This window comes from Zalophus californianus, chromosome 10, assembly GCF_009762305.2.
Source record: "Zalophus californianus isolate mZalCal1 chromosome 10, mZalCal1.pri.v2, whole genome shotgun sequence".
Taxonomy (NCBI): Eukaryota; Metazoa; Chordata; class Mammalia; order Carnivora; family Otariidae; genus Zalophus; species Zalophus californianus.
Window position 1 is genome coordinate 91,106,938 of NC_045604.1, and position 26,007 is coordinate 91,132,944.

At 40.4% G+C, this 26,007-nt stretch overlaps 1 protein-coding gene across 1 annotated transcript; it reads right to left on the reverse strand.

The window, feature by feature from the left end:
- Positions 1-160: 160 nt before the first annotated feature.
- Positions 161-25,649, reverse strand: LOC113932530 (cytochrome b-c1 complex subunit 2, mitochondrial). The gene is made up of 14 exons (XM_027611834.1): positions 25,511-25,649; positions 22,864-22,947; positions 22,617-22,766; positions 21,612-21,676; positions 19,872-19,928; positions 19,512-19,636; positions 16,908-17,005; positions 13,568-13,625; positions 10,794-10,889; positions 10,276-10,475; positions 8,659-8,739; positions 5,973-6,049; positions 1,696-1,849; positions 161-434 (listed from the first exon to the last, which is right to left on the reverse strand). The coding sequence occupies exons 1-14, from the start codon at positions 25,541-25,543 to the stop codon at positions 351-353; spliced, it is 1,362 nt and encodes a 453-aa protein (XP_027467635.1). The 5' UTR covers positions 25,544-25,649; the 3' UTR covers positions 161-350.
- Positions 25,650-26,007: the final 358 nt, after the last annotated feature.

Below are 26,007 nucleotides of genomic sequence, written 5' to 3' on the forward strand. Positions count from 1 at the left end.
AAACTGGTTTTATCTTTAAAAGCCATCAATAATTATCTTAATTTTAATAGTTTCTGATGCTTCTGGACTCTATTACTATACTCCTGTTCTCCTTTACAGCATCTAAAAGATCTCAGCATATAATAAATACTTGATTAACTAATTGCAAAGATGCAAGAAAAACATTTAAACAGAATGTTTTATTAACTTTCAGTCAGCTGGGGATAATTACCTGTATTTACGTGTTAAGACACTTCACCTCATTGGAAAAAAAAGAGATGAATGTTATATTAGAGATTTTTGACTTTCATGGGTTTGCCGCTCCAGGTTGAGAACATGTTCAGCTCTTCCCTGCAAGATGTGTTTCAGTATTACAACTCATCAACAAAAGGCGTATGGCTCAGATTTCCACTTGCTGCCATTGACTTCCGGCCAGAAACAAACTTCTTTGCAGCCTTAAACAAACAAAAATTAACAGAGATAAGAGAATGTATTATCCAGCAGACAAACTTATTTACTCTGTTGTTTCAAGAGTGTGTGGGACAGGGTATCCTGAGCCAGCAACTCTGTACTAAGAAGCTCTTGTGAAATTAACTACAGGAGAGTGCTGAGCATTATTTTCATTTGTGCCGCTGTAAGAAAGTAAGCTCAGGTGTTCCTTTGAATGCTCCCTCCTACGTGTGACAGAGCAAGTGTGGTGCTCCAGATTTGAGGGTAGCTGTTAAAAAGGGGGATAGGGAAAACCTCACCGACATTGCAAAATAGGGCAGAGGCGGCCTCAGGCCAGGCAGTACTTTGCGGTTTCTGTTTTAAAACGGCAAATAGTCTGAGTCAATAAAAATACCCCAACTGTTAACATAAAAGTCACACTTTCTCTCGCTGTGTTCTTTATGCCACTATTTCAAGACCAGAGGCTGGTCGTTTAGGTGTACTGCCACGAGTAGCAAGCCCCCATGTTCTCTGAAGCCAGCTTTTTCATGGGGACAACAGCTGGGGCCGGGACTCACTAACGGTCATATACAAGAGGAGGAGAGCCATTTGGAAGAGTATGAAAATGATGAACCTAGGGGTCAACTGAAATCGAGTCAAGGTTACTACTTTAAAATAAAATAACCTGTTTTTTTCTAACCCCACTGTCCCTACATAAGGTAGAGCTGTTGCTGAGAAGACGGCTGAGACCTCTATGATACAAGAGGAGTCGACATTTTTAATACAGAAAGAACTGGGAAAACCCACTGATTTTGGATTTATTCTGTAGTTCATATATTTGTTAGGTACAACAGGGAATATAAATAGGTATAAGACGTCGTCCTTGCCCTCAAAATGGCTGAATCTCACAATAATATATGTGAAAAAAAATATAGCAATAGGAGGAGGAATGTCTTGGGCTGAGAAAATGAATGGAAATCCCGTGCAGGACTGGCATGACAGTTTATTTCTTGGGAGGAGAATCACATGAAAATCACCTCTCAGAATTTTAAATGGTATCATCTACCGGAACTTTAGCTGAATAAGGAAGACACACACACGGAGCTGACCAGGAAGCCATCTGCAGACTCGATGGGAAAGAGCCCTCCTGCCTCCGCATCAGGCGGACTGGCACCAAACTGCAGGATTGGGACATATACAGCCCAAGGGAGCTTGTGCATTCCTTCTGAGATTGGATCATTAAAGTCAAATTATTTGATGTAAAATCAGAAGTTTTCATTCACTCACATTTACGACATCAGCATCAGCAACGGAGTCTATCTGCTGAAGGACTGTGTCTGGCGGTATGTAAGATCCCGCACCCAGCGCCTGGGACCCGACTTCATCCAGGAACCCCTCAGAAGACTCCACTGACATTAGGTAGCCAGCTTTCAGCTTGTTCCTGTCCAGTAAAAGGTATGTAACTAAGGCAGAAGCCAGTTTTATAAGAGCAAGGCAATTTGAAAGTATGTTCTCGAACCAAATAAAGTATGTTTTCAAACACAAACATGTTTTGGTAAATACACAAATGAACAGCTTTGAAATCTTACAACAGGGCTAAAGGCCTCCATTCTGTCTTCAGTTCATCAATTATGTGATTATGCGATTATTTAGAAAGCTGTCAATATGCGATTATACTGGAAACCCAACAGACTGCCTTTTGATTTTAGACTAGAACTTAGACTATTTTAATGTGAAGTTTTGATTAGTGAAGTAACTCTTGCCTCCAAATACTTTTCTGGTGATGATTTTAGGCATTTCTATTAAAGCAGAACACCTATGTGGGGTCTTCAGGCACTGTCCACTTAGTGGAATATTGTGTGCTGATTCTCTATCTACCTGCGCCCCCTGAGGCCCATTTCTACAAAGAGCTTTGTCTCAATGAGGGTGGGGTGTGATTGAGAAGACAGGTGAAGGACAGTAGAAGTCTTTTTTTTCTTTTTAAAGATTTACTTATTTGTCAGAGAGCGAGCGAGAAAGAGAGAGAGCACACAAGCAGGGGGAAGGCAGGCGGAGGGAGGAGCAGGCTCCCCGCTGGGCAGAGAGCCCGATAAGGGACTTGATCCCAGGACCCTGGGAGCATGACCCGAGCAGAAGAGCTTAATGACTGAGCCACCCAGGCGTCCCAGGACAGAAGAGGTCTTACAGTCTGTGCAGCTTAAATATGGGCACAAAGCATGAATTTGAAATAAAAATCCAATTCATAATTCTCTCTTGAGTAATTTAACTCTCAAATAAAACTATCCTTGTTTGGCACTCTGTAGCAAGAGTTCCATTTACACATAATCACAACTTAATGCAGTTTTACCACACTGTCAGTTTAATTAAAAAAATTTTTTTTACCTTTTTTTTTTCTAAGAGAGGGAGGGGGGGCAGAAGGAGAAGGAAAGAGGGAGTCTCAAGCAGGCCCTACACCCAGCACAGAGTCCAATGCAGGGCTTGATCTCACGACCCTGAGATCATGACCTGAGCCAAAACCAAGAGTTGGACACTTAACTGACTGAGCTACTCAGGGGCCCCAAAGAGTTTAGATTTTACCTCTTCACTCTAGGCAACAAACTGATGGTTACCAGAGGGAAAGTGGGTGGGGGAATGGGTGAAACAGGTGATAGGGATTAAGGAGGGCACTTGCTGTGATGAGCACAGGGTGATGTATGGAAGTGTTGACTCACTATATTGTACTCCTGAAACTAATATTACACTGTATGTTAATTAACTGGAATTTAAATAAAAACTTAAACTTTTTTTACCTACAATAAACTTTACCGAGAGATTATTAGTTTGTTCCTTCAGCAATGACACCTTGCTTTCTTTCACTACAGGAAGACTAATAAGAATCTTACAAGAAAGGGGCGCCTGGGTGGCTCAGTTGGTTAAGCGACTGCCTTCGGCTCAGGTCATGATCCTGGAGTCCCGGGATCGAGTCCCGCATCAGGCTTCCTGCTCAGCAGGGAGTCTGCTTCTCCCTCTGACCCTCTTCCCTCTCATGCTCTCTATCTCTCATTCTCTCTCTCTCAAATAAATAAATAAAAAATCTTTAAAGAAAAAAAAGAATCTTACAAGAAAAAGTATCAACTCCATCAAAATGACAGAAAACAAACATATCTTGATATTAATAACTGAAATTCCATTTTCTACATGTTGCCGTACCGTATAAAAAACTGCTACGCTTAAGAAAATATATTTTCTTAAATAAATTAGATTTTTATTTATTTCTTTGACAGAGAAAGTGAGAGAGGGAACACAAGCAGGGGGAGTGGGAGAGGGAGAGGGAGGCCTCCCATGGAGCAAGGAGCCCGATGCGGGACTCGACCCCAGGACCCTGGGACCATGACCTGAGTCGAAGGCAGACGCTTAATGACTGAGCTACCCAGGCGTCCCAAATAAATTAGATTTGAAACCGATTTTTCTTAAGTAAATCCAGTGTTTCAATTTATTCTCATCATGTTTTGTTTGTGGTGCAATCATGTACAACTGCATCCTATTAACCAATCCTTGGTTCCATGTACATAGTATTTAATAAACTGTACTGTACTTATTTATTTATTTTTAAAGATTTTATTTATTTGAGAGAGAGAATGAGAGAGAGAGAGCACGAGAGGGGGTTGGGTCAGAGGGAGAAGCAGACTCCCTGCTGAGCAGGGAGCCCAATGCGGGACTCGATCCCGGGACTCCAGGATCATGACCTGAGCCGAAGGCAGTCGCTTAACCAACTGAGCCACCCAGGCGCCCCTGTACTGTACTTATTTAAGAGATGCAATTTTTAGTGTCTTCAGTGCAACAGAAGTAATAATGCTAATGGGAACAATCTGAAATGACCAGGAAGTTGTTCCCTCCTGAGTCGTAATTTGCCCCATCATACTTCCTCTGTGGGCAATACTAAATGATTAGGAAGACAGTGTTGAGTTTCACGATGCACATTTTGAACTGTCCTAAATGGATGGAGTCAAATTTAAGTGTTTTAAACTGCTGAATAAAAATGCAAGCTGATTTCCAGCTTGGTCCAAAGTGTGTCTCTTTTGTTAGACTCTCCAAACTACTGAGTGAGAGGTGTTGCTGGCGATCCCAGTGAAAACAGTGGGAATTTAAAAAATCGCCAAATAGGAGACAAGTACTTCAATCTTTTAATCAGATACAGTGGTCTGATTTATCTGCGGGGGATACCTTCCAAGACCCCCAGTGGATGCCTAAAGCCCTGGTTAGTACCAAACCCTATATATACTATGTTTTTTCTAACATACCTATAGTTAATTTATAAATTAGGCACAGTGAGAGATTAACAACTACTAATAAAATAGAACTGTAATATGCTGTAATAAAAGTTATGTGAATATGGTCTCTCTCATTTAAAAATAACTTGTCCTATACTCACCTTTCTTGTGATGATGTGAGATGATCAAATGCCTACATGATGAGATGAAATGAGGTGAGTGACGTAGTCGTGCTGTGACATAGTGTTCGGCTACTGATGACCTTCGACAGTAAGTCAGGAGGAAGATCATCTGCTTTCAGACCATGGCTGACTGTAGGTAACCATGGAAAGCGAAACCATGGATAAGGGGGGGGACTAGTGTATCTTTTTTTGGTCTATCACACCAGTAAAGAGGTGAAAAAAAGAATTGGCCAATGGTTATGGCAGAACAGGCACTCTCATATACTGGTGCTGTGACTCTAAACTGGTACAACCTTTTTACACTGAGATTTTGAAATATAAAAATAAAAATATAGACATATTTGAACAGACTTTTGTGATATCTATTGTAACTCCTGACTCAGTGGGAATCTATACTGAGAAGGTAATATGAAATAAAAAAATGTTTTAAGACCAAAGATAGCTTTTCTAGTTTATAATTTCCAACTGTAGGAAATGTCCAACAAGTGTATTTTGATACACCAATTAATACTATTTATAACACATTTTTAGTAATCTGAATAAACGGAATAATCATTATAATGTTAAAAAAAGAGGAATCATTAGTAAGGAATGAGAGATCATTTTTTATTTTTTGTTTCTTATTTTCAAATTTCTACAATAAACACGCTATTAAATAAGATGTAAGTATATATAATGATAGTTAACAATTATGTTTAAAATGTATAAAATGGTCAAGAAAATAAGCAAGATAGTAACAATTGTATCTCTAGGTAGCAGGATGTGGGTGTGTTTCCCTTTCCTTTTAAATACTTTTCTGTACCTTTCAATCCTTTTTTTTTTAAATGTTATAATATGGTGTGATTTTTTTTTTTAAGATTTTTAAAATTTATTTATTAGAGAGAGAGAGACAGCAGGAACACAAGGAGGGGGAGTGGGAGAGGGAGAAACAGACTCCCCACCGAGCAGGGAGCCTGATGTGGGGCTCGATCCCAGCATTCTGGGATCATGACCTGAGCCGAAGGCAGACGCTTAATGACTGAGCCACCCAGGCGCCCCTGTACCTTTCAATCCTTTTGGGTATATGTTACAACAAAAAATACAACTTTCAAATACCTGAAACACAAAACACACAGTTAATACTGCAACTTACTTGGCAGCTTGGACATCTGCATTGGAAAGGTTTCCTTGAGCAATTGTTTTCACTTGGTTATAGGCAGCCTTGATAACCTAGGACAAACAAGAGACAGCTGGTCATTTTTGATCAGTGCCAGAGTCTCCTGAAGCAATCAAATGCTCCTCTACTGAGGCAAAAACACAAGATGGAAGGTAAGTTCCAGAGAAAAGCACAGTGTCCATTTGGAATTCTTGCCACTATGCGCTCCTTATTCTTCCAGTGTTCCAAAAAGCAGCTGCCTGTATAATCTGCAGTGTCCAAGTAGCCAAGCTATCTAATCTATTTATTTATTTATGGTGGGCAGCAAAGCAAGGTTTATGAGCGATAGCAAAGTTTATTACTGAGTGATAGTACAAAGCTCCCGAAGAGGGAAGGGATCCAAGAGGTTGCCTGTAGCCAAGCTTTTTAGAAAAGTAAGTGGCAGAGCACAGAGAATGCCAGGCTGGTTTAGGAAAAGCAAACACAGGTATTTCTAATTGCCTGTAAAGAATAAATACCTCTAGAGTTAGGGAGGACGTTAGGTTTGAGGTTGGTGTTGAGGAGAATAACTACCATGACTTCCAGTGCTTTGACGAAACCTCAGATGCGAGGCCTTCTGGCCAAGCGTCTGCGATTTCATATTGTTGGAGCGTTCGCTGTATCCCTGGGGGTTGCAGCTTTCTATAAGTTTGCTGTGGCCGAACCAAGAAAGAAGGCATATGCAGATTTCTACAGAAATTATGATTCCATGAAAGATTTTGAGGAGATGAAGAAGGCTGGTATCTTTCAGAGTGCAAAGTGATTTGGGAATGTAAAGAATTTCTTTGGGTTGAGTTCCATTGAAGTCTGTCACTGACCTGTGTTCTGAACTATGAAACACGAATACTGGCTTATGGAATAGTTTGTCTTGATAAATAAACAACTAACAAAAAAAAAAAAAGAATAAATACCTCTAAATTTCCCCAAAGCGTCATGCAATTAATACTGCTATCCCTTACTATTCATTAAGAAGAAAGTAGTAATTCACACACCGATGTGTAAAGCTTGTCCATGCCTGGGAGGCTGGGGTCAAGCAGGAATCACGTTCCAGTGATGTGGGTGGGTGTTTGGGAAATATCTGTTGGGTAAATAAGTTCATAAACCCGGTCCATGATTTTCTCCATCCCAACCCTGGCACCATCCTGGGTCACTGATCTAACCCTAATCACCATTCTAGGACCTTCATTTCCCCTGCATTTTAGCTACCCATTTCGACAGCCACACCCGACTTGGACATAACCTAAATTTGCCCTTTCTGTGAAATCCTCAATTCCAAGACCCCTGGCCTAAGTCTTTAATCACACTATCCTTGTTCCACTTTATCAAGATCTTTAGTTCCTTCATTTGTCTACTTTCAATCCATCGAGTCCCTTGGCTTCACTTCTCTGTCTGGCCAAGATCCACGAATCACTCCTTCAGTCACTCTCGTCACTGTGCCCCACTCCCTTGCCATCTGCCCATACTTCTGACTTGCCCACTTTGTAGGTTTCTAACCTTGGATGGAACCTACGACCTGCCCCTTCCATTACTCCATTAGAAATACTACTGAAGAAAAATTATGAAGTGATTGTAATACGTGACAATATGTGTAGGAAGTGTCGTACGTGACTCGTATGAATTTGTGGTCTCTCACTTCCAGGAGACACCTACATGGCGGTCAATGCCCATTCTGTGTGTATCTAGCCCTTCATTTGTCCCAAATTTCATTATTTTCTTTCAACTCTCCTACCTTCTCTTACTCTCAAGACAGGACAGCCTCCCCCGACTGGGGACGTACTTCCGCATCCTTCCCACAGCAGCCTTTGTGTCCAAGGCTAAAATGTCCATTTGTACTCTGCATTCCACCTGCTCACGATTTTTCAGACCTGATCCATTTATAATATCCTATATCTGCTCCAATCTTTCTTTCCCTTCAGTATGAATTCTCTCCCAACTTAATCTCTCAGTGTGAACTCTCCCAAAACTATCACCCAACTCCCCAGCAAGTCTGAGCTCCACCTGCCTATGCCAACCTCACATTTCTTTCTTCTCATTCATTCCTTAACACTATAAATGTTAGCTCACTACCAATATTCTGGTGAAAACTGATGTTACCAGTGATGTACTGGTTTGCTGTAACTACCAGGGCTCTCTGGTAACTAAATGGATGGTAATCCAGAGTGGATCAAAATGGTGTTAACCATTCGCTCTTTCCTGGCCTCTTAAAAATACCAGTTTCTCTTCTTCTTGTTTTCTGGGCCATTTTCCTTAGTCACTTGGCAACACTCCCCAGAGCTTGAGCTTCAGTTTTCTCCTCCTACAGTCTTTCACACACAACCCTGACTTCAACACAATCTCTGTGCTGAGGACTCTGAAAGATCCATGTTGGCCTTGACATCACCTGAGTTCTCAATTTAGATGTCCCAGAGAGACAGCTCAATGCCACCTGTCCAAACAGAACCAAAATACCAAGGAGACACTTCTTCCCTCTTTCCTGGAAGCACGAGTATACATTTTTAAGTTCCTTGCACAGCACACACGTGGTAATGATATCACACCATACAGAGCTCTGATAAGTCACGGCCTTCAAACACTCCCTGTTTTTTACTAAAAACATGTTAAGGGAGGAAAAACACTTGTGAGAATTGGTGAGCTTGCAACTTACATCTCCAGCTGCGGCAGCCTGTGAGATGGTGTAAATCCCAAAGAGTCCAGAATCCGAGTAACTGGCATTAAAAGCGGAAACCTGAAATATAATGAAATTTTACCGTATGTCATTTTACCAGGGAAAACAGGGCACAATTTCCCAAATAGACAGAAACTTGGGGACCCTCACGGTACAAGCAAAAAGAGATGAATTAATATTTCACGTAACCGGTTCTGTCAAGGACTGCAGTGTTTCGGACACAGGTTACTTCTTTCAAAACCATAATGGTTTTAACTTTTTTCACTTAAATCTTCCTAAAACAGACTGCTTGCTTTACTTTTTGCTGGGTATTTTCTAACCTTTGATGATTAAAGTTTACTGTAAACATTAATTTGTGAACAGTACCATCACTGTTCACTGATCACAGCCGCAGTATGGCTGAGTGGTACAGACTGTGGGCTTTGGCGTCACACAAACCTCCTGTCTTCCCACTGCTAGCGCTGGTGACTTCTTTTTGGCCAATTCACTTACACTTCTCCTATACACTGAAGTCAAAGGGTTGGGGAAAAATGTCTGCTTAGTGGACGTTATTCAGATACCCCAGGTACCTGCAAGTTCAGCCTCAGGATAACGGGGGTATTGCTGTCTGCAGTCTGGGCAGAATGTTAAGCTCCCTAAGGGGAACACGAATGTCAGTGTCCTGTAGCCCAGTGTTTATGTGGATGATTTACAAAAAGACCACCTGAGCTGTTATTAAAAATACAGACTTTCAAGTTCATGTAACAGATTTACTCACTCAGATCCCTGTAGATGCAATCTGGAAAGCCGCATTTAAAAAAATAATTCCACGTGATTCTTATGCATGTTAAAATTTGAGAACCACCGGCTTGGCCCATTTAAAGCATAAGAAGAAATGTTCTTTAATGATTTGAAGTTTAATCACAATTCTGAGACTATCCTGTTCATACTTCAAATTTCTGCCCAAATGCTGAAGTAGGAATTTCTTTTCTTTTTTTTTTTTTAAGATTTTATTTATTTCTTTGACAAAGAGAGACACAGCGAGAGAGGGAACACAAGCAGGGGGAGCGGGACAGGGAGATGCAGGCTAGCCTGATGTGGGACTCGATTCCAGGACTCTGGTTATCATGACCTGAGCCTAACGCAGATGCTTAATCAATTGAGGCGCCCTTCATTTTTCTTTTTTAACTTAATCTCAAACTGGAGGGATGGGTGTACAGTTTCTTGGTGTACACGCTGTACATTTGGTTGGAAAACAGGAAGAGCAGCAAAATTCACGAAATAACCACAAGAACACAAGAGGACAGAAGAAAATCTAGAAAAAAAGACTAATTAGAATCTGGGAAAGTGTTTAATATCTAAATCTTTATTCTAAAGGGCCCTGAAGGATGAATTTCTGATTTTTTAAGCATTTCCTTCTTTCTATGTTATAGAACTGAAAAGAAAGGACGTTTCTGATTAGGCCCTAAGGAACTAAACTCAAGCCTGGCTATCTCTTCATTTTTACAAAGATTTTCTTTGTGTGCACCTTAAATTTTAAGAGCAGATTAACAGGACTACATCATACACATTGAGCCTTTACAAACAAAAGGAGAGATGTTGACTATTCAGACTCACATCAAATGGCTGGTGAACTCCCTTGGCAACAGCCTGGTACAGAGCGCTGGTGGGATGGCTGCCCCTCTTGACATGTGGTCCAGCACCAAGGACGTACTGGAGAACACTAAATGCATTTGCTTCTGTACCTCCTGTGGCAGTACTTTCAGCTACAAGAGCAGCATGAACAAGACTGTCTCCATTCTGCTCTCGGATTTCACCTGGTGCCATGTAAAGAGAGAGCGAGGAAGAAAGGGGCTTGGTCACCACAGGCTTTATTCTTCTGTATTCTCTACAACACAGTATTAACTCACTAAGATTAAGGTTTTCTGTGGCCTGGTGCTCCCAGCATACCATCCTGCTCTCCCCACAACACACACACAAAACATGTTTAATACACAACACCCAAGCAATCTAATCCCTTCCTTCCACACTGAGTCTGTTTGGTGGTAAGTAATCGGGCCTATCCTACTCCAATACACTATTCTGATGGGGAACGTCCTTCTGATAAGTCAGCCCTAAGAGAACAAAATGCTTACCTCCACGATATTTGGCCTTTGCACCAGGTAAACCAAGCCCACCCCTCATGTTGAGAAACTGTTCTGCAACTTGCTTTAGAACAGGGTGACTCACACCTAAAACAAAACCAAGCTAGAACCATTAATTTTTAAAATACAATTGCAAAACATCTACTGTTTTAAAAATAGTATGTGATTATACAAATTATAGAAATAAACAGTAAAGAAAACAAGAGTCCACCCCCAACAATGCTACTCTCCCAGAGATTCCACTTATAGTTTACTAATACATATTCATCTACAACTTTTTTCTTACTTATATTAATATTATCATTTTATTTTTAAAATGGTGTTATTCTATTCATATTGTTTCTAACTTGTCTTTTGTAATTTCTATCTAGGTGAGGGGTCTACGGCAAACATTTAATGGCTATGAAGAATTCCATTATATGGATGTACTATCATTTAATCAGTCCCTTCTTGATTGACATTAGCATGTTTCCTGATTAATCACTGGCTATTAAAACAATACTGCATTGTACAAATAACATTTTTAAAAAAATTTTAAATTAATTAACATAGTGTATTATTAGTTTCAGAGGTAGAGTTTAGTGATTCATTAGTTGCATATAACACCCAGTGCTCATTATATCACGTGACGTCCTTAATGCCCATCACCCAGTTACACCATCCCCCTACCCACTTCCCCTCCAGTAACCCTCAGTTTGTTCCCTACAGTTAAAGAGTCTCTTATGGTTTGTCTCCCTCTCTGATTTAGTCTTATTTTAGTTTTCCTTCCTTTTCCCTACATTCATCTGTTTTGTTTCTTAAATTCCATCTGTGAGTGAAATAATTTGATAACTGTCTTTCTGACTTATTTCACTTAGCATAATGCCCTCTAGTTCCACCCACATTGCTGCAAATGGCAAGATTTCATTCTTTTTGATGGCTGAGTAAAGAATGCTTTTAAGAGTAAAATGGATCCACAGAATGGGAAAAAATGTTTGCAAATGATGTATTTGTAAGGATTTAGTATCCAAAATATATAAAAAACTCTTACAACTCAAAAATAATATAAAAAAACCCCAACCCAATTCAAAAATGGGCAAAGAACTTGAATAGACGTTTCTCCAAAGATATATAAGTGCCCAAAAAGCACAAAATATGAGTTATTAGGGAGACACAAATGGAATGAGATACCATTTCACAGACACTAGGATGGCCACCATCGAAAAGACAGATACTAGTAAATGCTGGTGACAAAGTGGAAATACTAGAACCCTCGTGTGCCGTCGGGGCGGGGAGGGGGGATGTCAACACTTCAACTGCCGCGGACAACAGGCTGGCAGTTCCACAAATGGTTCAACAGTTACCACAGGTCCTGGCAATTTTACTTCTAATAATATACCCCGAAGAATGAAAAACAGGTGGTTCTAACTAAAACTTACACGCAAATGTTTTTATTTACAATAGCCCAAAGTTGAAAAGAACTCAAATGCCATTGTGACGAACAGATGAACAAAGAGTGGTAATGGAGTATTTTAGCCAGAAAAGGGAATGGAACATTGGCAAGTGCTACAATATGGACGGACTCTGAAAACATTGTGAAGTGAAAGAAGTCAGCTATAAAAGGCCACATATTGTAGGATTCCATTTCTATGAAATGTCCAGAGAGTCAACTCTATAGAGAGACAGGAAGGAGATGAGTGGTGGACTAAGGAGTGGCTATAATGAACACAGGGTTTTTGGGGGGATAATCAAAATATTCTGAAATTAGATAGTGGTAACAGTTATAGCACCCTCTGAATATAATAAAACTCATGGAACTGTATACTTTAAAAAGGTGGATTTTATGGTATTTGAATTATACCTCAATGATGCTGTTATTTACAAAACAAATGGAACCAAAAAACAGTATAGCAAATATCATCTTTGTGCAACTATTTTGTAAACTTGACCAACTGTTTCTGTATGATAAATCCTTAAAAACAAAATCACTGGGTTTAATGTATCAATATTTAAAATTTTAATATATTTAAACAGACCTCCAAAAATATACCAGTTTATACTCCCACCAACAATTTTTGAGAGTGCTTAATTTCTCCATACCCTGGTTAATACTGGGCAGTGTCAATCTTTTAGTTTTTGCCAATCTCATGGGTTAAAATTTTAACTATTAGGCAAGGCTATCTTTTACAATAACTGGCTACACACACGTGTGTGTGTATATACACACATTTCCCCCATGAATTGGTTGTTCACTCCCTTTGCCTATTTTCTTTTTTTTCTAAAGATTTTATTTATTTGAGAGAGAGAGAATGAGAGATAGAGAGCACGAGAGGGAAGAGGGTCAGAGGGAGAAGCAGACTCCCTGCTGAGCAGGGAGCCCGATGTGGGACTCGATTCCCGGACTCCAGGATCATGACCTGAGCCGAAGGCAGTCGCTTAACCAACTGAGCCACCCAGGCGCCCTCCCTTTGCCTATTTTCAATTAAATTATACTTCTTTAAAACAAAAGACTTGCAAAAGCATTTTGCTTAGAGAAATTTGCCCTTTATCATAATTTTTCAAATACTGTAATAAACTCAAAGCCAGTAGTTTACATAGTTAAAATGCTGGATTCTGCTTACTAAAACCAAACAACCTACCAATTAAAATCCTATCACACAGTGCTTGTCTGACATCAACAGAGGACTGAGTTATCAAATTTGGTTCAATCCTGTGCTCTTATGATTATAGCTTAAAAAGACTACTCTTAAAGAAACAGACTGACATGTAAGCAATTCCCAACTTACCGAGTCCAATCAAAGCCATTCTTGCACTTGTGAAATGGTTCTGAACAAAGTAATGCAACTGAGGAAGTTAAGAACATTTATGAGATTATATTGGTATAAATACAGAAAGCTGAAAAAATTAAAACTGCAGGTCAATAGAAAATAAATACTCAGGCTTAAAAGCTGCCGTTGTAAACTACAGACTACATAGTGCTGAATTATATTGCTTTTATTTTTTAAACTATCGATTGAAAGAACTAGAACTTTAAAAAAATTTTTTTTGTTATGTTAATCACCATACATTACATCATTAGTTTTGGATGTAGTGTTCCATGATTCATTGTTTGTGCATAACACCCACTGCTCCACGCAGAACATGCCCTCTTTAATACCCATCACCAGGCTAACCCATCCCCTATACCCCTCCCCTCTAGAACCCTCAGTTTGTTTTTCAGAGTCCATCGTCTCTCATGGTTAGTCTCCCCCTGATTTCCCCCCTTTCATTTAAAAGAACTAGAACTTAACGTGGTAATGGTTTCATGACTGTGAATATAGTGAAAACTACTGAATTGTGCACTTTTTTTTTTTAAGATTTTGTTTATTTATTTGAGAGAGAGAGTGAGAGCATGCCAATGAGTGGGGGGAGAGAGAGAATCTCAAGCAGGCTCCACGCCCAGGGTGGAGTCTGACATGGGGCCCAATCTTATAACCCTGAGATCATGATCTGAGCTGAAACCAAGAGTCAGATACTTAACCGACTGAGCCACCCAGGTACCCCTGAATTGTACACTTTAAGTAGGTGAACTGTATGACATGTGAATTATAACTCAATAAAGTTGTATTGAAAGAAAGGAACTAAAAAACGGCCTGAAAAAAATTAGAGCACACACTGGCTTGAATTTGAAAAAAATGAGACTAAGCTTATGATTTTTATTATGTGATTTTAGCAGATATGCATCAGATTTCTTTTGTCTTTATATACATAGTAAGAAAATACTATTAACATTCTACAGTAGGGCTAAAACCTGTTCTCAACAGGAGCACTGCTGCTCCCACGGGAGTGAAAATTGTCTCTTGGGGGCAAGAAAAACATTTTACTTCTTTTACGTATAAAACGCAAATATACATACATGTACATAAACAGTGTATCTGTGATATTAAAATTGATTTTGAGTCAGGGTAGAAAAACTGGCTAAAAATGGTTTCTTGGGAATGGGTCATAATGTTGAGAATCATTAGGCGATGGTAACGTGACTGAATCCAGTTACCAGAATTTGTGCCCTGAAGTGAATGGTGCCTACATCTTTGGAATCACCATGGAATCATTCTTTTTTTTCCCCCTCCTGAATGCTGCCATCACTCAAGGTATTCTAGCACCAATTTCTTTAGAATTTCCTTTAGACTAAGGACACATTTAAAAATGCTAGTAACTTTGAGGTAACCATGGTTAATATATTGGTATCTGTCCAGGATACAAACACACCCCCCACCTCCCCCACCTTTATTCTCTAAAAATTGAGACCCTATGGTACATCCTATTCATAAATTACATTTTCTAACTTGACAATATGCTACGGGATTTTTCCATATCAATATTTTTGAATGGTTGAATAGTATTCCATTCCACAGACACTTAATAAGTTACTTAACTAGTCCCCTAACGTTGGATGTTGAACTTGTGTGATTTTTCACAATTATAGACAACGCTACAGCAGACACCCTTGTGGATAAATGTTTCGCTATGTATGCTCTTTTAGCTACCTCAATAACGTATCTTCACATGGGTGACTTTGATTTCTGAAAAATTTCAAAACTCATTAGAGGCTAATCTTATGAAAAATATTCACTGTTTAGGTTGGATGATATCAGTTATAATTTCTTAAAAGTGCCACAGGAATGGTAGGCATTAAACTGACTGATAAGTGGATAGTTTTCTTTTTTTTTTTTTTTTTTAATTTTTTTTAAAGATTTTATTTATTTATTCATGAGAGACAGAGAGAGAGAGAGAGAGAGAGAGGCAGAGGGAGAAGCAGGCTCCCAAGGAGCAGGGAGCCTGATGCGGGACTCGATCCCAGGACCCTGGGATCATGACCTGAGCCGAAGGCAGACGCTTAACCATCTGAGCCACCCAGGCGCCCAAGTGGATAGTTTTCTAACCAGGAAATAAAAGAGGAAAGGGATAGGATATACAGTTGAGTTTTCTGTAGTGGCTAACCAGAAATGAAATGAGAATAAAACCTTAACTTCCGAGTCATATACACACTTTGCCAAGTATTGATAGTTCCCAATTTTTCTTTTAACGCCTTCTAATAATTTTTTGCAGGGTGGTAGGAGTAGGAAATTAAGATTATATATAGGCACCCACACTTGCAAGAGATACACTGTAACATTCAGTGTTTCACATTTTGGACCTGAAGTTTTATGTTACATATATGGCTGTGATGTGTGACAATCTGTACCGCCAGCAAAGTAAGGCCTGTGTGCTGAAGGAGGCAAGTGAGCTAGAGTAAGCAGGCTGATGACGGATGGGGCGGTGATGTGGGCTCATTCCCCCCTGCACACTGAGGAGTTAAAGGAAGACTTCTGGTCAAAAGATTATGAAATTTAACACTTAAATACTGTTTAAAAAAGATAAATATACCCAGGCATTAACATTCAGTGCCTTTAGGTATGTGAGATGTTTTCTTTTTTGCTTCTTGTTGTTTTCTGGATTTTCTGAAAGAAACATGTCTCTTTTATGATAAAAACTTCCTTTAGTTAAAAGTTGTAAAATTGTTCAGGTAGAATTTTAGTTAAAAAGGCAAGTTGAGGGGCGCCTGGGTGGCTCAGTTGTTAAGCTTCTGCCTTCGGCTCAAGTAATGATCCCAGGGTCCTGGAATCTAGCCCCGCATCGGGCTCCCTGCTCAGCGGGAAGCCTGCTTCTCCCTCTCCCACTCCCCCTGCTTGTGTTCCTGCTCTCGCTCTCTGTGAAATAAATAAATAAAATCTTAAAAAAAAAAAAAAAAAGCCAGCAGGTGAATTTTTAAAATTTGAAGATAAAAAGAAAAATTAACAAACAAACCTGAAATGGCAGATAAATGTTCAATTTAATGTGAAAACAAGCACATTTTATTTATTTATTTTTTTTTTTCTTTTAAAGATTTTATTTATTTATTTGAGAGAGAGAGAATGAGAGATAGCACGAGAGGGAAGAGGGTCAGAGGGAGAAGCAGACTCCCTGCTGAGCAGGGAGCCCGACATGGGACTCGATCCCGGGACTCCAGGGTCATGACCCGAGCCGAAGGCAGTCGCTTAACCAACTGAGCCACCCAGGCGCCCCGAAAACAAGCACATTTTAAAATGTAATGTGTTTTATCAGTACCTCATCTGGTGTCACTTTTCCAATCCTATAATCAGGACAATACAGGGAATTAGCCAAGGTATTTCGGTAAGCTGCAGCATGTAAATTTTCAAGGACACCTGTAAAATAAGTAAAGCAGCATTTGTGGAAACGATTCAAATAAGACAACGTTTTTAGAACCTAGAAAGCAACTAGACGATACAATTTTGGTCACCTTATGGCATTCAAGTGTTATGAGGGCTTGAAATTTAAAAGTCAGCCAGCTGAATGTCCTGAGAAAAGTAAGAAATTAGGACAGCAGCTTCTACATACCAGGGCTCGCCTGACCACTTCTCTAACTTTAATCTACCTGGTATCATCTGGAAAGTATAATGGCCTAGGTTTTAGCAAGTCTGAATCTAGTTATAGTTAGTTCTGCCACCAATGTACCATGTGACCCTGGGTAAGTGATTTACCTCTATTTCACTCGTACATTCTCCTATAATGAGGAGTTGTCAGGTTAAGAAGATATATGAAAGTGCCAGTGTTAAGTCCTATCAATAGCTTTTGGGGGGGTCCAAGTGTCCTCCTCACTGGAGCACGGGCACTGTCACTGCTTTCCTGCTTCAGTCAGTGCCTTTGCTCGTTACTCGGGCAATCTCCCTATGCCGGGAATGGTTAGGTGCTGGAAATAGAGACATGAGTAAGACACAATGCCTGGTCTCAAAATGTTAAGCGGGGAAAACGGTGAAATAAAGCATGATGGGTGTGATGTCAGCAGCAGATCAAAAGCGCAGCAGGGGCGCAAGGGAAGGGCAGTGGGAATTGGAAAGGAGTAACAGAAGTAAAATCTGGAATGAGTCTTTTTTTTTTTTTTAAAGATTTATTTATTTGAAAGAGAGAGAATGAGAGATAGAGAGAGCACACAAGAGGGGGGAGGGCCAGAGGGAGAAGCAGACTCCCTGTCGAGCAGGGAGCCCGATGCAGGACTGGATCCTGGGACTCCAGGATCATGACCTGAGCCGAAGGCAGTCGCTTAACCAACTGAGCCACCCAGGCGCCCTGGACTGAGTCTTAAGATGGATAGGTGTTTACCAGGGGAAGGATTAGGGAGTGGCATTTCAGGCAGAGAGAACAGACAAAGGCATAAAGCATGACAAGGGATTCAAAGGGGAACTGCCTGGAAGGGGAGAAGGTAGCGCAAGAGGCAAGGGAGGTGGGCAGCGGTCAGACTGTGAAGTTAACATATATGCTAAGTTGAAGAGGTTGAACTTTATCCCACAGATAAGAAGCCTTTAAAGGACCTTCATGTCAGAAGGATCGCTGCAAGGGCAATGTGGTGGCTGGACTGAAGATGCAGACTTGGGGGCAGATAGCGGCCGGGACACCACAGTGACCGTTCACACAGATAGGATGAGCGCTGGAACCTCAGTGCTAACAGTGGGGAAGAAACCACAGTTGGTAGGTAAGTCATCTTTTCTACAATTTTCTATCTATTTCTTTGGTGGAGGAGATCCAGAGTAAGGAAGATCATACTCTTTTGTAAAACAAAGTATCACAGTGAAATAATATTAGCTAACACAGACCAAACTCTCACTTTGTTCCAGACACTTGACAGGCTTGCGTTCTGAGTGAGGCCCATCCCATGCAGGCCCCTGCAGCTGGTCACCTGTTTAGACCCAAGGGGCCCACGTGCACACTTCTGCTCCTACCGAACTTGCAGGACTTCCAAGAGTCAGTGGTGCTATTTTACTAATCCGTTTTGCTAGTCATACTTGTCAAGATTACGTATTGAACATTATATAAACACAAAGTATAAACATCTAAAAAGTTCTTATTTTTAAAAAAATTAAATTGCTTGCTTTGGGAAGATCCAGTAAAGGTAAGTGGCTAAACAGTAATACCAGCAGCAACCATGAACTGTTGCTGGGTTTGGTGTAAGCAAACTATTGAAAAAACACCGTATTGGGGCGCCTGGGTGGCTCAGTTGGTTAAGCGACTGCCTTCGGCTCAGGTCATGATCCTGGAGTCCTGGGATCGAGTCCCACATCGGGCTCCCTGCTCAGCGGGGAGCCTGCTTCTCCCTCTGACCCTCTTCCCTCTCGTGCTCTCTATCTCTCATTCTCTCTCTCTCAAATAAATAAAATCTTTAAATAAAAAAAAAAAAGAAAAAAAGAAAAAACACCGTATTCTAAATTCTGAAGCAGGGATTCTATAATTGACTTACATACTATCAAAGATGAAAAATAATCAACAATATGAATGTTTAGAAACACAAGAATATAGTTAAGAAACTAGACAAATTTTTGGAAAAGGCAGTTTTAAACCCAAGCAGAGAAAAATTTCAATGGCAATTTCTTCCCTCTACAAACTGATCTTCTCAAAAACCCAGTATCTTAAAAAAAAAAAAAAAGATTTTATTTATTTGACAGAGGGAGTGAGAGCATAAACAGGGGGAGCAGCAGAGGGAGAGGGAGAAGCAGGCCCTCCGCTGAGCAGGAAGCCCAATGTGGGGCTCAATCCCAGGACCCTGGGATCATGACCTGAGCCGAAGGCAGATGCTTAACCAACCGAGCCACCCAGGTGCCCCTCAAAAACCCAGTATCTTAGAAAGAACTGAACAGGATCTGAAAATAATGTACTTACGAGCCTGTGGATTCTGAAAAGCCACAGCTTTGTCAATCCTTAGCTGAGACTGAAGGGCAGCCACTTCCCAACGACGGAATTCTGGTGCTGTGGTGACATTGAGCAGGAACTCCATTAGAATATCACTACAGAAGATATCAAGATAGAGTGTCGAGTCAAAAATTTAAAACCAATGTCCATGCTACGTAAAGGTAATGTTCTCAATATTAAGTTTTAGGCCTGTGGTAAACACAATGTTCTACAGTTTTTAAGAACCCAAAACCAAAATCAGAGATCACAATGCCACATTAAAAAAGACAAGAACTGAGCAGCTAAGTGTTTCTTTAAAAGCAGGTGTCCTCAACTCATGCAGGTACTTACACGTGGTCCCGCAGGCATTCCACAGTGTAGGCCATGCTTTCCCTGGTTGAAGTCACACTGCATCAGAAATAAATTACAGTGAATTATCTAATCAGAAGAATAAGCTTTCCTTATATCTTTGTTAAATCAACCAATTCCTTTGGAAAAATTATTTTGAAGTATAAAAATACACATATTCATCAACTAAAATATAAAATAAACTATTTTCAAGGAAGGCAATCTTGACATGTTACACATGGATGCACCTTGAAGACATGATGCTAAGTGAAATAAGTCAGTGTTGGAAGAATAAATACCGTAATTCTACTTTCAGGAGGAACCTGGAGAAGTCAAAATCATAGAACGTAGAATGGTCACTGCAGGGGGTTGCTGGGGGGGGGGGGGGAAGTTTCTGTTTAATAGCTATAGAGTTTCAGTTGGGGAACATAAAAACATTCTGGAGATGGATGGTAGTGATGGTTTCTTAATGCCAAATTCACGCCAAAGACCAGTACACTTAAAGCAGTAAATTTTAAGTATATTTTAACACAACTTAAAAAAATGGCATTAGGGGTGCCTGGGCGGCTCAGTTGGTTAAGCGACTGCCTTCGGCTCAGGTCATGATCCTGGAGTTCAGGGATCAAGTCCCCACCGGGCTCCCCGCTCAGCAGGGAGTCTGCTTCTCCCTCTGACCCTCCCCCCCCATGCTCTCTGTCTCATTCTTTCTCTCTCAAATAAATAAATAAAATCTTTAAAGAAAAATGGCAATTAAAGCTGAAGATCTCTTTGTACCCTTCTTTGGCTAACCTCACTCCCTCCTTCCCACTCCAGAGACAAGCAAAATTATAAGGACTACATATTGTTTAAAAAAACAATTATAAAAAAAATTATAAATGCCCATACCTTAAAAATATCTCGTTTTTCCACAAAACATTTAACTGGAATAATTTAGTTAATCCCTTAACTGCTGTGCACTAGTCTCATCACATCACTAGATCATACTTTATCCCATTTCCCTGAAGATGGCATTCGATTGTTTCCAGTCTTTACAAAAATAAACAGTATCTTTGTGCATGTGGATTAAAAACTTAGGTTGCAAGATACACTCCTTTTCAATATTACTAGATTTTCCTTGATTCTTTTCTAAGTAGTTTTATCAATTTATTCCACTAATTGTAGAAGAGATTCTACCTCTTCCTTAACACTGCCAACACGATATATAAATCTGATGGGTAATGGCATCACATTGTGATTACCAGTAAAGATCAGTGTTTCTGGCTTCTTCCTCCGGGAATAGCCTGTTCCTATCCTTTGTCCATCCATTTTTTTTTTTTTAAAGATTTTATTTATTTGACAGAGAGAGACACAGCGAGAGAGGGAACACAAGCAGGGGGAGTGGGAGAGGCAGCCTGATGAGCGGGGCTCGATCCCAGGACCCTGGGATCATGACCTGAGCGGAACGACTGAGCCACCCAGGCGCCCTGTCCATCCATTTTCTATTTGCTTGTCTTCTCCTAATTTGTAGTTCTTTATTTTTCCAAATAACCCTCTCCATGTTATGTATGTTGCAAACATTTACTGCCTGTTACTTAAATATTCACTTTAAGGAATAAAGATGTTTTACATTTCAATGTAGTTAAATTCATTAGCCTTCTCCTCCTTGTGCCTGTTTAACAAATCCTTAATCATGCTGGTAAATTCCCTCATGATCGAATATTTTCTGGTGTTTTCACTATTTCCTGCTACTTATTTTTAACAAACCTTAATTTGCCACCAACTGCTTCAATTCCACGGGTTATCTTGAAAGATGAAGCTCCTTTTGTAGTCTGGAAAAAGAAAGAACAACTGTATTTTTAGTAATTTTTTAATGCTAAGTTTGCAATCACACAATATCACAATCTAAATGTCTGTCATTAGATTAAAAATGAACTTTACCTAAACAGCAGATCCCTTTTTAGTTTAAGAATTATAAAATGAAGTTTGCCAAAAAATACAATAGTTTTTTTCTGTAGGATCAAGATACCATAGCATTCCTAAGCGAAATAAGTCAATCAGAGAAAGACAATTATCATATGATCTCACTGATATGTGGAATTTGAGAAACAAGGCAAAGGATTATAGGGGCAGGGAGGGAAAAATGAAACAAGACGAAACCAGAGAGGGAGACAAACCATAAGAGACTCTTAATCTCAGGAAACAAACAGGGTTGCTGGAGTGGTGGGGGGTGGGAGGGATGGGGTGGCTGAGTGATGGACATGGGGAGGGTAGGTGCTACGGTGAGCGCTGTGAATTGTGTAAGACTGATGAATCACAGACCTGTTCCCCTGAAACAAATAATTATGTTAATTAAAAAAAAAAAGGAAAAAAAAAGAGAATGTAATGAAATATTATCCCAGAGTAACACTGAATTGACCACAACGGCAAACAAATATAGATAAAAATAGTTTTTGTTAATACGAAAAACATTTGTTATTGAAACTATTTCAAAAGAAAAGGGAAGAAAAAGCAAACATTTTAGAATAGTTGTTAATCTGGGGTGTAGAGGGTGGAAAGGGAAGGAGACACAAGTAACATTGATTTTAATGATAATGTTCGAATATGTTGGGTGATACATTCTGAGGTGCTTATTTGACTGTATGCTTTATAACCTACATGTTACATAAATCCTTTTGTGTGTTTTGAATAATATATGATGCATTATTTTTAATGGAAAAAAAAAAGATACCATAGCATTCCTGAAGAGAGTGAGGTAGTAAAGATGCTTACCAAACTGGATGCAAGACGAAGCAAATGAGAGGTTCCTAAGTTGTTGGAGTCCTCATATCTACTGCCTGCTTTAATGAACAAACCAATTCTTGATGCAGGAGCATAGTTCTCCAGAGAAGCAATCACTAAGCCATTTGGTAATTTGGTAAACTGTATTTAAGATAAAGTGAGATGTGATCAACGCTGTTCTATTACCAAAGACAGTAAGGTGTGTATGGGTTCCAGTGAGTAACTCAGTGGGACTGACCTCAAGGTCCTGAGGATGTGAAGGCACTCCTGCAGGGGCAGCCGTGGCTTTCACTTTGGGAGCAACTTTCAGGGAATAAAATCTCTAAACACAAAAAAGACAGGTCACACACATTTCTCTCAAGAAAAATGTCTTGTATTCTGGTGTGCCCAAGCAACAGGTATTCAGTGATAATATATCTTCAAGGTTGGATTTAGCTGACTTATTATTTCCCAACCACTCTTAAATCTCTGTATCTATATCTATGTGTGATTTGTAGAGCCTGAAGGAACACCTAATCCTACATTTTCATTTTTTTAGAATGTAAAGAACCATTGTATTTTTCTTCTCCCTGTTAACTATCCTATTAAAGCTTCAGGTGGCTCCTCCTGGCTCTAATGCTTTGGAATTTTTTTTGACCTGAGCCAAAGGCAGACGCTTAACCATCTGAGCCACCCAGGCGCCCCTGCTTTGGAATTTTTTGAAAAAGTGTAGGACTGCCACACCCATACCCTTTTATTAGATATTAGCATTACTGTTTCCCTTATCTGCCCAGTCTCATTTTAGTCTACCTCCCAAGTGAAATGACTTCATCTCCATAATCATTTTAGTAACCTTTAAAAAAGATGAAGTATACCAAGGAAAATTCCTCCAAGACCCCAATATTTCACATAGTATCTTCACTCTCTTGGGTGCTACAGTAAGACCACACAACCAAGGGATTTATTTCTTTGACTAGTACACATTTATATCATCCTGAGATTAACAATAGCTTCAGCTACAGCAGATTCTTAGTTCATTATATGCAGCTACTGGAAAGATAAAAGGGTCCTCTTAAAGGCTGGATAATTGATCCAAATGCATAACTTTATTGTTTTTTGGGTAAATGATATACAATGCTATAGAATTCATTCTAAGGCTCATAAGGTTATTAGAAGAGATGTTGTCCCAAAATCAAATGAACATACTGCTGGAGTTTCATGAGGACTACCATCAGAGGCCGCAGTGCCCCAACTCAGTGATGTCCTGAAGGGCTGTTTGTTAAATATTCAACATCAGTCCTATACTGAGTTGGTTCCTAGTTTTCACTCGCTATTAGTACTTTTTAACTATAAATTACAATTAGCTTTGTTTTACATCAATTTTGTTTGCTGGGTGTGGTATAGTTAACCCTACTTGTGATTCTGCCTTTTGATTTTCTAAAAAGTAAAATTTTAAGGTATGTGAGCACAGCTGTTCAAATATGAATAATCTACAGTTCCATCGCCAAGGGAAATTTAGGTGCGTTCACCTCAAGAATAGTGACACTTTGATTATATACTGCCTATAATTTGTCCCATTCAAACCAGCTGCAAAGAATTATCCTCGTAATTGTCAATTATTAAATAATTTTAATAACAAAATATGTATAAATTTATTCTTTTGTAAAATAAGGAATATAATTAGAAACATTGCTTTCAAGTTTACTACAATTTGTTTACCTTGGTCCTCTCCAACTGTTACCTTTGAGTTCCTTCATCTACTAGAAAGTTGGGATGGATAGAATGGAGGCGATCTGGGGGTCTTTTGCCACTCTAGGCAGCTCTCAACGTTGTTAATCATTACTTTGTCTAGGTGTGGCAGTAAGGGTAATTTAGGCTATATTACAATTTAAATTACAACCATTTGTATAATCCACAGTATGTCTATTTAAACATTAGGCACAGAGAAACTCCATTCCCTGTTCTTCTTCATCTCTCTCTAGCAGGTTACTATTTCCCTAGTAACCCAGATACTGTCAGCATTTTGGGCTAGGTAGTTTTTTGTTGTGTGTGGGGAGGATGTGCTTGTGCACTGTAGGATATTTAGCAGCACCTCTGGACTCTAGATGCCAGTTGCACTCCCCAGAGGTTGTTACAACCAAAAATGTATTCAGATATTGCCAACTATCCCCTGGGGGCAAAACTGGCCAAGCTGAGATTTTTAAGTGTTCCTCCCCTCCCCTCTTGATAACTACCACTCCGTTGGTGGTAGTACACTGACATTTGAGGAGTTTTCCCCAAGTGACAGCTATGTTTCGCTTGGGCTTGAAGAAGTCTTAAGCAGCTCCCGAGGACTGACCAAGAGCCCCTCCTAGAATTCTCTAACAAGACATCAAGAACAACACGTTATCCTGCCAGGGCACCACAGTAAGTTCTAGAACAATGATAAGCACTATACAGGCATTAGCTCATTTCTTCCTTAAGATTTTGCTCATAAGCCCACTTAACCGTTGGGGAAACTGATGCTCCGTGACACACTAAGAAGCAGAAGCCAGAGCTGACGGTGAGGGTGGAGGGCTAGGTCTACGCCGGCCCCTTGCCCCCCAGGACTCGTGGTTTCCTCCTCGGGCACGCCAAGTGCAGCAGTGACCTTCAGAGATCTCTCCACCGAGTCGCGTCACGTCCGCTCTCAAGCCCTTTCCCTTTTCTCTTCAGGTTCTCCGGCGTTAGGTCTCTTCTGCGCGTAGCACGAGCTGGGCCTCCAATGCCCGACCCACCCCCTTGCAGACCACTTGGCCCGCAGAGTTCGGCTGAAGGGCAGACGGAAGCCCAAGGCCCCGGAGCTCCAAACCAAGCACCTCCGGTCCGTATCACCTTGCTGACAAACTGCTCCTCAACCTTTCCCCATGCCCACCGGCTGTGCTCACCGAAAGAGACCCGGCTCTGCTTAGCAGCTTCATGGCTCAAGATTGCTCTAATCCACGGTCACGGCCGGCTTAAAAGAAAGCAAAATGGTGGCTGACGAGAGGAGTTTCCCAGCATCCCCCGCGCGCTCTTTCCCACGCCTTCTACGTGAAGAGGACTCTCTATGCGGACCGCGCTCTACTGTTCCCTGGAGGAGGTTGGGCCAGTCCAATTCCTCCAAGACGCAGTACAGGCGGACGCAAAGTTTTGTAAGTAAATACTCAGAAGATTACTTATGTTACCACTTTTTGGATTCTCGTCCTGGCCCGGAGATCCACTCTGTAATCCTGCTCTGACTACTTCTAGGACAGCCCATCACAACCCACCCCCGCCACTTTGGATTCTCCTGATCCGGATTGTCCAATGAGACAGCTCCTTTTCCCCGGGTTCCTCCCGCGGTCTTTCGGCTCAGCTCGGCTCTCGAGCTCCCGCACAGCCAGCGCTTTAAGGAGAGTCCTGT

Excerpts from the sequence above, each read along its gene's own strand:
- LOC113932530 (XM_027611834.1), bottom strand. The coding sequence starts at position 25,543 with ATGAAGCTGCTAAGCAGAGCCGGGTCTCTTTCG. Across the intron at positions 19,929-21,611 it reads GCAGTTGGTGGCAAATTAAG|TGTGACTTCAACCAGGGAAA; the intron begins GTTTGTTAAAAA and ends TTTCTGATGCAG. Across the intron at positions 10,476-10,793 it reads AAAGGCCAAATATCGTGGAG|GTGAAATCCGAGAGCAGAAT; the intron begins GTAAGCATTTTG and ends ACATGGCACCAG.